The sequence below is a fragment of the Jaculus jaculus genome, chromosome 13 (assembly GCF_020740685.1).
Source record: "Jaculus jaculus isolate mJacJac1 chromosome 13, mJacJac1.mat.Y.cur, whole genome shotgun sequence".
In the NCBI taxonomy this organism is placed as follows: domain Eukaryota; kingdom Metazoa; phylum Chordata; class Mammalia; order Rodentia; family Dipodidae; genus Jaculus; species Jaculus jaculus.
The window spans coordinates 4715820-4729158 of record NC_059114.1 but is presented as its reverse complement, the minus strand read 5'-3'; the positions used below and the strand labels follow the sequence as shown (position 1 = coordinate 4729158).

The window sequence follows — 13339 nt, the reverse complement described above, 5'->3', positions numbered from 1 at the left end:
ACCTTAGCCCAGGATGACCCAGAATTCACTATGTAGTTTCAGGCTGGCCTTGAACTCACAGCATCCTCCTAGATCAGCCTCCCCAATGCTGGGATTGAAGGCATGTGCCATCACACCCGGCTTAAGTTGTTCTTAATATTAGGACAAAACCACAATTGTCAAAACATATCAAACTGAATATTTAATAAATTTAAGAATGTAGTACTACTCCTGGGTAGCATATTATGCAATTTAAAAACCAATTGAAAAAATAAAAATATCTGTACACTTATGCTTCTAAATAAAAGGTATCTATTTTTCAATGTTTTGAGACAGGGTCTCACATGATAGTTCGGGTTGGCCCGGGATTTACAGTGTAGATCTGGCTGGTCTAGAACTCTCCATTTTCCTGGTGTTTGCCTCTGGAGTGCTGAGGCTGTGGTCACGCACTGCCGCTGGCCGCTAAGCTTCCTGTCGGGCCGGTTTAGCTCATGCTTATCTCTAAGCGCACTGCTCAGAGGCTGCAGACCCTCTGGGAGGAAACAACCAAGGTTGGCAGGACTGAAGTGAGCCCGAACAGCGTCAGATTATCAGGCTGGTACGTTCTTTTCTTCCTCTCTCTTTGCAGCCTGCTGGAGGCCTTAGCTGCTGATCTGTTCGGGCATCAATTAGATAATGTCTCCATAGAGTTTCAAAGGGGAAAGTGGTGTGTGTGTGTGGGGGGGGAGGGCATTACCATGGGATATCGTTTACAATCATGGAAGTTGTCAATAAAAAAATAAATTAATTATAAAAAACAGTTTTAAAAGAAGTAATAAAGTCTCTCTAAAGTTAAAAAAAAGAATGTCTTCAAGGACAGATGCAAGGGCGTGTCCACCAGTGACAGAGAGGGAAAGGCGGGGGGGGGGGGGGTTGGGGGGACGGGGGAACAGAACTTCAGTTACCTTACTAATGTGAAACTCCAGGCGTCTCATGTATCTTTCAATCGTTTTAATTTGCTGGAATTAAAAGAAGTTTGAGAAAGCACGGTCACTCACAGGTCAGTTATTCAAGGCTTATGAGAATATCTGGTACAGTCTCATTCTCAAAAAGGACTGGAAGGTGTTTAAGACTTCTTCCCCCTTTCTCCTACTTCTGTTAGGTTTTTTTTTTTTTGGTTTTCGAGGTAGGGTCTCACTCTAGCTCAGGCGGACCTGGAATTCGCTATGTAGCCTCAGGGTAGCCTTGAACTTGAACTCACGGAGATCCTTCTACCTCTGCTTCCCAAGTGTTGGGATTAAAGGCGTGTGCCACCACGTCCTGTCTGTTAACAGTTTTAAAGATGTTCTCACATTAGTTTGGATAACAGTTTTCAAAATATTGAGTGCTCTGAGGTGAATATGAATTAATTATGACCATCTTTGTCCTTAACAGTGAGGAGGCTCATCTCATGGGATGTATTTGATTTCTGATAGGACAGTATTATGGGGCTATATTTAAATTTCTTTGTGATATATTTGGTCTGTTTAGAAAAGGGTTTCCCTCCCCCATTTTATTGTGTCTGAAGCTGGCTGCATTTTGTACTTGTTACTGGCCGTGTGGCAGATAACTGCCTGCTCTGGCCCATGTGATCTCTGAGCTAGATTGTTATTGTGTGCAGTTAATTTCATTGCCCTTAAAATATCTTCAAGGACATACTGTGATTCAGAATTAAAATCAAGTTATTGTGTGCACAGAAAGGCCCAGAGAGTGACATCACATATGCCTAGAGCAAGACAGACAAAAAGAATTTCCTAAGTAAGAATACACATTTTGGGCTGGAGAGATGGCTTAGTGGTTAAGCGCTTGCCTGTGAAGCCTAAGGACCCCGGTTTGAGGCTCAGTTCCCCAGGTCCCACGTTAGCCAGATGCACAAGGGGGTGCACGCGTCTGGAGTTCATTTGCAGAGGCTGGAAGCCCTGGCGCGCCCATTCTCTCTCTCTCCCTCTACCTGTCTTTCTCTCTGTGTCTGTCGCTCTCAAATAAATAAATTAAAAAAATTAAAAAAAAAAAAGAATACACATTTTGTTTGAAAAGAAAGAACTATGTTTAACAGGCATCGTTTTGATTTTCCTTTTTTACCCCCCCCCTTTTTTTTTTGATGTAGGGTCTCACTCTAGTCCAGGCTGACCTGGAATTCACTATGTGGTCTCAGGGTGGCCTCAAACTCACAGCGATCCTCCTACCTTTGCCTCCCAAGTGCTGGGATTAAAAGTGTGCACCACCACGCCTGGCCCCTTTTGATTTTCTTTTTTTGTTGTTGTTGTTTTGAGATAGAGTCTCACTCTAGCTCAGGCTGACCTGGAATCCACTGTGTAGTCTCAGGGTGGCCTTGAACTCATGGCGATCTTCCTAACTCTGTCTCCCAAGTGCTGGGATTAAAGGCATGCGCCACCACGCCCAGCTCATTTTGATTGTCTTAATTGAACATAAAGGCATGTAGCATTTTCTAAGTACAGATGTCTCAGGTCTGATGAAATATGGTACCTATTACTTAAAAAATAAACTTGTGGGTAATTTTCCCAAACTTTGGGGAAACAGAGACAAAAACATGATTTTTTTTTTTTTTTTTTTTTTTTTGAGGTAAGGTCTCACTCTAGCCCAGGCTGATCTGGAATTCGCTCTGTAGTCTCAGGTTGGCCTCGAACTCATAATGATTCTCCTACCTCTGCCCTCCAAGTGCTGAGAATGAAAGCGTGTACCACCAAACCCGGTGTCAAAACATGAATTTTTTTTTTTTTTCCCAAGATGAGAAAATTATGCCTTCTTTGAGTCTTTACCGTCCCTAAGTGGTCTTTCAGTGACATCTTCTCAAGGACACAGTGTTATCCTTCAACAACAACTCAATGTGGAATGATAACTTACCTTGTCCAGGTCATACAGCACACCCTGGAATAAAGAAAGGACATCTGCGTTACAACGCCACGTCTTCAGAACTGTTACCCATCAAGCCAGGCATGGTGGCACACGCCTTTAACCCCAGCGCTCGGGAGCAGAGGTAGGAAGACTGCCATGAGTTCGAGGCCACCCTGAGACTACATAGTGAATTCCGGGTCAGCCTGGACTAGAGTGAGACCCTCCCTCGAAAAACCAAAAACCAAAGCAAACAACAAAAAATTGTTACTCGTGTGGAGACAGACGGTGGCTTAGCCTGTATTTCTATGAGCCGGGAAACAGCGATCAGCCCCACCAGGTTCTGCTGGAGTTTTTGACATTTGCCTCAAGAGTAAAACACCGGGTTATTTAGAGTGACGCCAGAAGCCAGTATTTGTGCGGCTCTGTGTTTGGAGATGACGCTCTACGCCCTGTCCTCTGTCCCCCAGCAACCCTCACGTTTCCTTTGCTTGTGGCTCCTCTTTCCCGTGCATTGACAGGCAGTCATATTGAGCTGGAGCTCATTAAACTCAGCGGTCGAGCCCTTGTCCAGCATGTGAGGGGCCTTCGGTTGGACCTCCAGCACCACAAAAAAAGTTAAAAATAAGTAAAAATATAAAGTAGATGTTGGTAATGTAAAACATAGTGGTGGTATATATATATATTTTTGTTTATTTTTATTTATTTGAGAGAGAGAGAGAGAGAGAGAGAAAGAGGCAGAGAGAGAGAGAATGGGCGCGCCAGGGCTTCCAGCCTCTGCAAACGGAACTCCAGACGCGTGCGCCCCCTTGTGCATCTGGCTAATATGGGTCCTGGGGAATTGCACCTCTAACTGGGGTCCTTAGGCTTCACAGGCAAGCGCTTAACCGCTAAGCCATCTCTCCAGCCCGGTACATATGTTTTTAACAGTGCTGTGCTGGACCCCATGATGTAGATTGATAACCCCAGACATCGGGGAGGTTAGAGCAAAGAGCAAGAGGACTGCAGCTTGGGTTACGTCACAGAGTCCCCGGATCCAAAACAAACAAAACAAGCCCGGGGCGGCGGCGCACGCCTTTCATCCCAGCACTCGGGAGGCAGAGGTAGGAGGATCGCCGTGAGTTTGAGGCCACCCTGAGACTACATAGTGAATTCCAGGTCAGCTTGAACTAAAGTGAGACCCTGCCTCAAAAAAATAAACAACAAGACAAATAATAGACATGCTGTGTTAGCTGGGTGTGGTGGCGGAGGCCTGTCATCCCAGCTACCGAGGAGGCAGGGGAATCACAAGTTCAAGGCCAAGAGTGAGTTAAGGCCAGTCTGAGGGACTCAGTGGGGAGACCTTGTCTCTAGTAGAAAAGGAAACAGAGCTGGGGATATACCTTAATGGTCAATGCTTTTGCCTAGCAATAGGAAGCCCTAGGTTCCATCTCCAGTACTGCCAAAATAATAATAATAATAAAAATAAAATAAAATTTTGTGCCTTACTAATGAGAGAAATAGGGTTGGTTCTTGCAAAGGTGATGTCCTGGGATAAGGGATGCTCTATTCCCATGCCAGCGTCTGAAGAATTTTCCTGGGTCCTGGCGGAAACCCCTCATCCAGGTCTCCAAAGAGGCGCCTTAGCAGGCATTGTGGATGGCAAAGGTTACCCCAGCTCTGAAGGCCACTGGGGGAGCCCCACATCAACTGGGGTGATTCCAAATTAGCATATGAAAACCAGTGAATCTGGGATTTTGATGGTACCATTAACCTCAAAAGTTTTGAAAAATAATTCCAAAGCCAGGCAGGGGAGGTAGAAGCCAGAGGATCAGGAGTTCAAGGCCAACCTTGGTTGCATGAGACCCTTTGTTAAAAATAAATAAATAATTAAATAAATAAATAAAAGGGGGAAAAAAAACCACACCCCAGCAATACCTATTTTAGTCTATTTCCTAAAAAAGACAAACATCACGCTTCCTCAGGCAGAAAAGTGTCACAAATTCATCAGGACAGATAAAAACCGCAGGAGAACCTGGTCTCCTTTACTCTGGTGTTCTCATTCCTTCTCGAGTCTCCTCTCCCTCTCTGGCATCACTGGCCTACCTGCTCTTTAAACATGGGACGGGGCTGGGGAGACCGGTCAGCAGTTAAAGGCGCTCGCGTGCAAAGCTCGATGGCCGGGTGCGGTTCCCCAGAAGCCACGGAAAACCAGATGCACAAAGTGGTGCAGGAGTCTGGAGTTTGTTTGCAGCAGCAGGAGGCCCTGGTACACTCAACTTCTCTTCTCCTTCCTCCCTCCCTCTCTCCTTTCTCCCCCCGGCCCCGACTGTGTGAATGCTTGGAAATGAATAAGTAAATAATTTTTTTTGTTTTGGTTTGGTTTTTCGAGGTAGGGTCTCACTCTAGTCCAGGCTGACCTGGAACTAACTATATAGTCTCAGGGTGGCCTCGAACTCACGGCGATCCTCCTACCTCTGCCTCCCGAGTGCTGGGATTAAAGGCATGTGCCACCACACCTGGCTAATAAATATATATTTTAAAATATATTTTATTTATTTATTTATGAAGGAGAAAGAGGGAGGGAGAGAGAGAATGGGTATGCCAGGGCCTCCAGATACATGCGCCACCTTGTGTGCGTTGCTTATGTGGGTCCTGGAGAATCGAACCGGGATCCTTTGGCTTTGAAGGCAAACACCTTAACCGCTAATCCATCTCTCCAGACCTCATTTTTTTTTTTTTTTTTTTCCTGAAGTAGGGTTTTGCTCTAGCTCAGGCTGACCTGGAATTCACTATGTAGTCTCAGGGTAGCCTCAAACTCACAGCAATCCTCCTACCTCTGTCTCCTGAGTGCTGGGATTAAAGGCATGTACCACCATTCTGGCCCCAATTTTTTTTTAAAGAAAATCATCTTAGTCATTATATTATTATTACTGTCAGTTATTTTGAGGCAGGCTGTCAGTTATTTTGAGGCAGGGTCTCACTTTGTAGCCCTGGCTGGACTTAAACTTGTTGGGGTGATCCTCCGGCCTCAGCCTCCCCAGTGCGGGGATAGCAGGCATGAGCCATTCACACCAGGAGACAGATAAGATCTTGCTACCTGGGTCTGTTTTGCTTAAACTTTCCTCCCCTCCCAGCAAATGATGGAAGGAAGGGGGGCAGCACCTACCAGGCGAGAGTTCCTCTTCATGTCTTTTAACTGAGCCGTCAACTTGTCCAGTTCCGCCTGGTGGAACTCCAGATACTCACTGTGGAGGTAAGACAAGACATGTCGGTGGGGGCAGGTGCTTAACTTTTCCTTCTGAAAGTTGTGGGGGGGGGCGCGGTGGGAAGCAAATGGCTCATGCCTGTGATTGCAGCACCCAGGAAGCTGAGGCAGAAGGATTGCTGTGAGTCTCAGGCTAGCCTGGGCTACAGAGTGAGACCCCATCCTACCTCCCCCCTCCCCCCACCCAAAACAGAAAGGACCAGGACCTGCTGTGCTGTTGGGGATGGAAGCTTCACAGTTTCCTGTTCTTTCAACGTTCCCCCTCCCCCCCCCCCAGGTAGGGTCTTACTGTAGCCCAGGTTGACCTGGAACTCACTATGTAGTCTCGGGGTGGCCTTGAATTCATGGTGACCATCCTACCTTTGCCTCCTGAATGCTAGGATTAAAGGCATGCACTACTATGCCAAGGAGAGAGAGAGAGAGGGAGAGAGAGAGAGAGAGAGAGGGAGGGAATGAATGGGCACACCAGAGCCTCTAGCCATTGCAAATGAACTCCAGATACATGCTCCACTTTGTGCATCTGGCTTTATGTGGTTACTGGGGAATCGAATCCTGGTCCTTAGGCTTTGCAGGCAAGTGCCTTAACCAGCCTATTTATTTGTTTTTGAGATAGGGTCTTGCCATGTAACCCTGGCTGGCTTCGAGTAATCCCCTTGCCTCAGTTTTCTTAAGTACTTAGATTGTAGGTGTGACCTAGCACACCTTCCCCCCCAAACCCCTCAATACACACACACACACACACACACACACACACACACACACACATATAAAACACACACACACACATTAAATTATTTATCCATTGAGACAGAGAGAGAGGCATATATAGAGAGAATGGACGCACCAGGGCCTCCAGCCCCTGCAAACAAATTATTGATGCATATGTCCCTTTGTGCATCTGGTTTACATGGGTACTGGGGAATCAAACCCAGGTCTTTAGGCTTTGCAGGCAAGTGCTTTAATTGCTAAGCCAACTCCTCAGCCCCCCAATATTTTTATTTATTTGCAATGAGAGAGGTTGAGGGAAAAAGAGAGAGAGAGAGAGAGAGAATGAGCATGCTAGGGCCTCTAGCTGTTACAAATGAACTCCAGAAACATGCACCACTTTGTGCATCTGGATTTATGTAGGTACTAGGCAATCAAACCTGGATTGTTAGGCTTTGCAGGCAAGTGCCTTAACTGCTGAACCACCTCTCCAACCCCAACATATTTTTTTTTAAATATTCTTTATTTAGTTGAGAAGTAGAGAGAGAGAGAGACAGACAGACACACTAAGAGAAGAGGTATACCAGGGCCTTCCGCCACTACAAACAGAGTTTGTTTATGCATCTGGCTTGACGTGGGTACTGGGAAATTGAACCCAGGCCATCAGGCTTTGCAAGCAAGTGCCTGTACCCATGGAACCCTCTCTCTATCCGTGTATCACGTCTTCTTCAGCAGTCTCTAGTGTGACTGTGGACATCCACTGTTATCCCACCCGCTGCATGGGTCAGCTACAGATGCATGCCAGCCGCAGGCTCTCTATGGGGTCATGGGCATGATCCCAACCTATTTCATATCCATGGGATCACTGGCGGCTTCCCCAACTGGAGGGCACAAATACAACGTCCAGTTGGGCACCGTGCCACAAGCTGCAACCACAGCACTTGAGAGGCGGAAGCAAGAGGACCAGGAGCTTTGTGGGGGGGGGGGACGGGGAGGGGGGCACGCCTTAGATCCCAGCACTTGGGAGGCAGTGGTTAAAGGACCGCTGTGAGCTCAAGGTCAGCCTGGGACCATGGAGAGTGTTCCAGGACAGCCTTAGCTAGAGTGAGACACTACCTGGAAAAAACTAAAGGAACATCTTTGAAGACTGCCTTTACTCTGAGCCACCGCACTTCATTCTGACTGCCATGCGTTTGTTTTTGAGCTGCTTTGCAGTTCTAATTAATCATTCAATTTTGTGAATGAACCTTTCTTTGTTTATTTTTATTTATTTGAGAGCGACAGACAGAGAAAGAGGAAGAGAGAGAGAGAGAGAGAGAGAGAGAGAGAGAGAGATTGAGAGAGAGAGAGAGAATGGGCGCACCAGGGCCTCCAGCCACTGCAAACGAACTCCAGACACGTGCGCCCCCTTGTGCATCTGGCTAACGTGGGTCCTGGAGAATCGAGCCTCGAACCGGGATCCATAGGCTTCACAGGCAAGCGCTTAACCGCTAAGCCATCTCTCCAGCCCGTGAATGAACTTCTTAAACTACTTTTATAATAAGAAAGAAAACTAAAAACAACAACAAAAACAAAACTGTGTAAACAGGAAGATCAGGAGTTCAAGGTCATCCTTGGCTATAGAGTGAGTTCAAGGCCAGCCTGAGATACATGAGACCCTGTCTGAAAACAAACGAAGTAGGGCTGAGGGAGATGGCTCAGCTGTCAATGGCGCTTGTCTGCAAAGCCTAATGACCCAGGTTTGATCCCCCACTACCCACGTAAAGCCAGATGCACAACGTGGCGCATGCATCTAAGGTTTGTTTGGAGTGACAAGAAAGAGGCCCTGCGAGCCCATTCTGTCTTTCTCTCAAATAAATAATTAACTAAATAAAAAGTTAAAAGAAATCCATAACGGAAATATCCATGATACACATTACCATTTAAAAGTGGTCTCTTAAGGTTAGCTTTCCTCAGGTGCCCCTGGTCATTTTTGGAAGGAAAACTATTTCTTGTCCCACCAAGCACATCGCGTTCTTACTCGAGTCCGTTTTTCAGGGCCTCGTAGACCTCCTCCACTCTCCTGGGCTGAGGCTCCTTGGGGGAGCTGGTGCTCTTGTGTCCTAGACTGTGCAGTTTCTTCAGCTTGGCCTGCGGTTTCTTGAGAGCAGAGGCGTTTTCAATGAAGGAGTTGCACCTAGGGAAAGCGGGCGGGGGAAGCCGTGAGCCTCAAGCATCCTCGAGGGTTCCTCTGAGTCACCTGGCCTTCCCGTGAGTCCTGGGCAGGAGGCGACCCGCCCTTGCGGGGTGGCAGATCTGAGTGGAGGGGTCTGTGTGGACCTTTTTTTTGTATGTTCCCTTTGTTAACAGCTGAAATCTGAAAGCTGTGCAGCAGAGGATCCCCCGGGCACGGCCTGGCCTGCGCAAAGCGAGGAAGGCGGGTTCCTGGTGGACGCCAGGACAAGACGGAAGGACGCACCCCAACTGAAAACAGCAGAGTGCTGTGCAGTGTCATGTGCACGCTCCTGTGAGATTTGATCAGGACGTGACACTGGTTTGGATCCATGAACTAGATAGCTAACTAACTTTTTTTTTTTTTTGCTTTGTTTTGTTTTTCTTGAGGTAGGGTTTCACTCTAGTGTAGGCTGACCTGGAATTCACTATGTAGTCTTGAGGTGGCCTTGAACTCACAGTGATCCTCCTCCCTCTGCCTCCCGCGTGCTGGGATTAAAGGCGTGCACCACCACACCAGGCCCTAACTGATTTAAAAAAAATTATTTATTTATGAGAGAGAGAGAGAGAGAGATGGAGAAAATGGGTGCACCAGGGCCTCTAGATACTGAAAACATATGCGTCAGACACATGCGCCACCTTGTGCGTCCCTCTGGTTTTGTGTGGGTCCTGGGGAAGCAAACCCTGGCAATCAGGCTCTTCAAGCGCCTTTAACCACAGAGCCATTCGTCCAACCTGACGTAGCTAATTTTACAGGGAACTAAAGAAAAGCTCATGCAGCTGTGTACTGAGAGCTGTCATTAAAATGTTTTTTAAAGATAAAATAATGTGTAGGTAGGACATGAGTATGTGACATCTGTCCTAGTGGCAGGAGGATAGCTGACGGATGCCTGATAAACACAAATCACCCACTCCATTAGGAGACTCAAGGACTCATTCCACTGGGAGACCTAAAGGCCAGAAGCCTCATGACCTTCTAGGCTGGCAGGTACCTGCTGTGGCCCTCTGGAGGAGGGTACCAGGCATGCTCTTTGTCAACACTGTGCACCCACAGCGGCTGCCCACATCAGAGCAAAGGTGGCAGCCCTTAGGTGAGAGACCTTTATCACTTCAGAAAAACCGAGGAGGAATTTCGTTGCATGTTACCTATTCACCACCTGTGTCTCTTTGATTTGGATAAGAAGAGCAACTCCAGGGGATCCAGGAGTCTGATTTCCATCACCTCCTTGCATATTGACTATCAACTTGACTGGATCTGAATCACTAGGAGATACACCTTTGGGAGGGAGTTTCTACATTGCATTCACTGGGCAGGCTGTGGCAACACCATTCCATGGGCTGGGGTCCCAGACTGAGTCAAAAGGAGAGAGCAAGGTCTAGGGAGATGGCTTAGCGGGTAAGGCACTTGCCTGCGAAGCCTAAGGACCCATGTTGGACTCTCCAGATTCTATGTAAGCCAGACACACAAAGGTGAGGCAAGCACAAGGTCGCACACGCCCACTAGATGGCACAAGTTTCTGAAGTTCGATTGCAGTGGCTGAGGCCCTGGTGTGCCAATTCTCTCTCTGTCTCTAAAATAATAATAATAGTAATAATAATAATAATAATAATAATAATTAAGACAAGTGGTATGTGTGTCTGTCTGCATCCACATGTGCAACCTGGCGAGGCATGCACACAGACTGGCTCTCTTCAGAATGAAGTCTTCCTTTAGCTGTGCTCCAGGAGAAAATCACTCAGCACCCCACATCCAACACCCGGCACCCGGCACCCTCACTTGCCTGGATCGCCTCTCCTGCAGTCCGCTAAAACCCGCGAAGGACTGGCTGCGAATGATCCCGTTGGGCCCCCCGGGCGAGAAGGACTGGGGCCCAACCAGCATGGTTCCTGGCAGTCTGGTTGGCAGTCCTGTCGGGCAGAGACAGCAGGGTGATCCTCAGGAAGGTTCAGACGCGAGCATGAGCTCGCCAGCGTTCAAACACATGGTACGAGGGAAGTGAGCCTGGAGGTGCTTGTCACGAGTCATGAGGAAGAGTCTTTCTTCAGTCATGTGTGTGTGTGTGTGTGTGTGTGTGCGTGTGTGTGTGTTAGTGTTCATGCATGTGTGGGTGCATGTGTGCATGTAGAGGCCGGGGGACCCATTCTCAGGTACAAATCCTCTCTCTCTCTCTTTTTTTAAAAATATATTTTATTTATTTATTTACTTGAGAGAAAGAGGGGGAGAGAGAGAGAGAGGGCGCACATCAGGGCCTCCAGCCATTGCAAACCAACTCCAGATGCATGCATCCTCTTGTGCATCTGGCTTACATGGTTCTTGGGGAATTGAACTGGGATCCTTTGGCTTTGCAGGCAAACGCCTTATCCACTAAGCCATCTCTCCATCCCCCACCTCTTTTTGTTGAGGCATGGCTTCTCACTGAAGCTGGAGGTTGCCAATTTGGGTCTCTAGCCAGTGAGTGACCCCTAAGGATTCTCTCCCCTCCGCCTTCCCAGCACTGAGATTAAGGCACTTGCAACCACACCTGCCATTGTTATGTGGATTATGTTGTGCTTGGGGATTTGATCTGAGCTCAGGTCCTCATGCACCTTACTGACTGAGCCATTTCCCCAGCCTCTGCGAGTCTTTCTTGTGCATGCACCGCTGTGCACCTCCGGGTGCTGGGGAACTGAACCCAGGCCATCAGGCTTTGCACACAAGTGATTTAACTGCTGAGTCATCTCTTCAGCCCATACCATGATATTTTTAAACAAAACATTCAACATTAGGTAAAAACAAAGATACTTGACTATCTAGACCAAAATACATATAAACACACAAAATCACCAGCCACTTTAGGATTCCTTTAACACTTTCTCTCTTTGTTTCATTTGTTCCTCTCTCTCTCTCTCTCTCTCTCTTTTTCAAGGTAGGGTCTCACTCTAGCCCAGGTTTACCTGGAACTTATTCTGTAGTTCTAGGCTGGTCTTGAACTCACAGAAATCCTCCTACCTGTGCCTCCTGAATGTTGGGATGAAGGCGTGCACCACCACGCCCAGCTCTCTTTCTTTCTCTCCTTTTTCCCCTCCAGCCCTCTTCCTTTTCTTCCTTCCTTCCTTCCTTCCTTCTTTCCTTCCTTCCTTCCTTCCTTCCTTCCTTCCTTCCTTCCTTCCTCCCTCCCTCCTCCTTCCTTCTTTCTTTTCTTTCTTGCTTTCTCTCTTATTCAACCCACACGAATGATAAGTTATTTATTTATTTTACTTATTTGAGAGAGAGAATGAAAATGGGCACACTAGGGCCTCTAGCTGCTGCAAATGAACTTCAAATGCATGTGCCACCTTGCACATCTGGCTTATGTGGGTTCCTAGGGAATTGAACCTAAGTCCTTTGGCTTTGCTGACAAGCGCCTTAACCTCTAAGCCATCTCTCCAGCCCAAAGATAAGTTTTGCAGTGGTTCAGGCCATGCCATGGCAACAGTAACAGCACACAAATTAGCCACATCAAGGTTTCAAGTAAGCCCTTTCTGGAAATTCAAAACACCGTCGCGGTGGGGGGGGTGCTGAAGAGATGACTCAGTGTTAAGGTGCTTGCCTGCAAAGCCTAACAACCTGGGTTTGATCCCCCAGTACCCACGTAAAGCCAGATGCACAAAATGGCACATGGATCTGGAGTTTATGGCAGCTAGAGGCCTGGCATACCCATTCTCTATGTCTCTCTTCTCTTTATCCTGCTCTGCTCATAAATAAATACATAAATAATTAAAAATGGGCTGGAGAGATGGCTCAGAAGTTAGGATGCTCACCTGTAAAGCCTACGGACCCAGGTTCAATTTCCCAGTACCCATGTAAAGCCAGATGCACAAGGTGACCCATGCATCTGGAGTTCATTTGCAGTGGCTAGAGGCTGTTGTGAACCCTTTCTCTGTTTCTCAGTCTCCCTCTCCTCTCTCATAAATAAATAAATACATATTATTTTTTAAAATTAAAAAAAAAACAAGGCCAAATGAGCCAACAAGTGCAATAGTGGCACATCTATTATGGTGGAAGCCAACTGCCCTCTAATTGGACTGGAGGCCTGCTCAATGGGAGGGAATACATCCTTGATACTGAAAACTTAAAACAGGGTAGTCATGAGCCCTAGAGGTATAACGTCTGCTGCTGTCTAGATAATTGTATATAGTATGCTCACCAAATTGTGCAATAAGCACTTCTCTTAATGTTCATACCCTTATATTAATGCTACTCTCACTTTTGGTAGAGAATCTTCTCTTTTCAGATGGCAGTGACCTTGGGATGACTCAGAATGTATCATTGTGCTGGAAAGAAGTGACTGGAATACTGAGTAATAT

General features: G+C 47.1%; 1 protein-coding gene across 5 annotated transcripts in view; it reads right to left on the bottom strand.

Annotated features, from left to right (window-relative positions):
* The window catches only part of Ripor2 (RHO family interacting cell polarization regulator 2), a 222421-nt gene that overhangs the window by 56717 nt on the left and 152365 nt on the right, over window positions 1-13339 (bottom strand). For all 5 annotated transcript variants that reach the window (XM_045132927.1, XM_045132931.1, XM_045132929.1 and 2 more), the window contains 5 exons: window positions 10795-10921; window positions 8823-8978; window positions 5999-6077; window positions 2863-2886; window positions 924-977 (listed from right to left, as the gene is read on the bottom strand). In XM_045132927.1, coding sequence (XP_044988862.1) covers window positions 924-977; window positions 2863-2886; window positions 5999-6077; window positions 8823-8978; window positions 10795-10921 — 440 coding nt within the window. The remainder of the gene's footprint in view (window positions 1-923; window positions 978-2862; window positions 2887-5998; window positions 6078-8822; window positions 8979-10794; window positions 10922-13339) is intronic.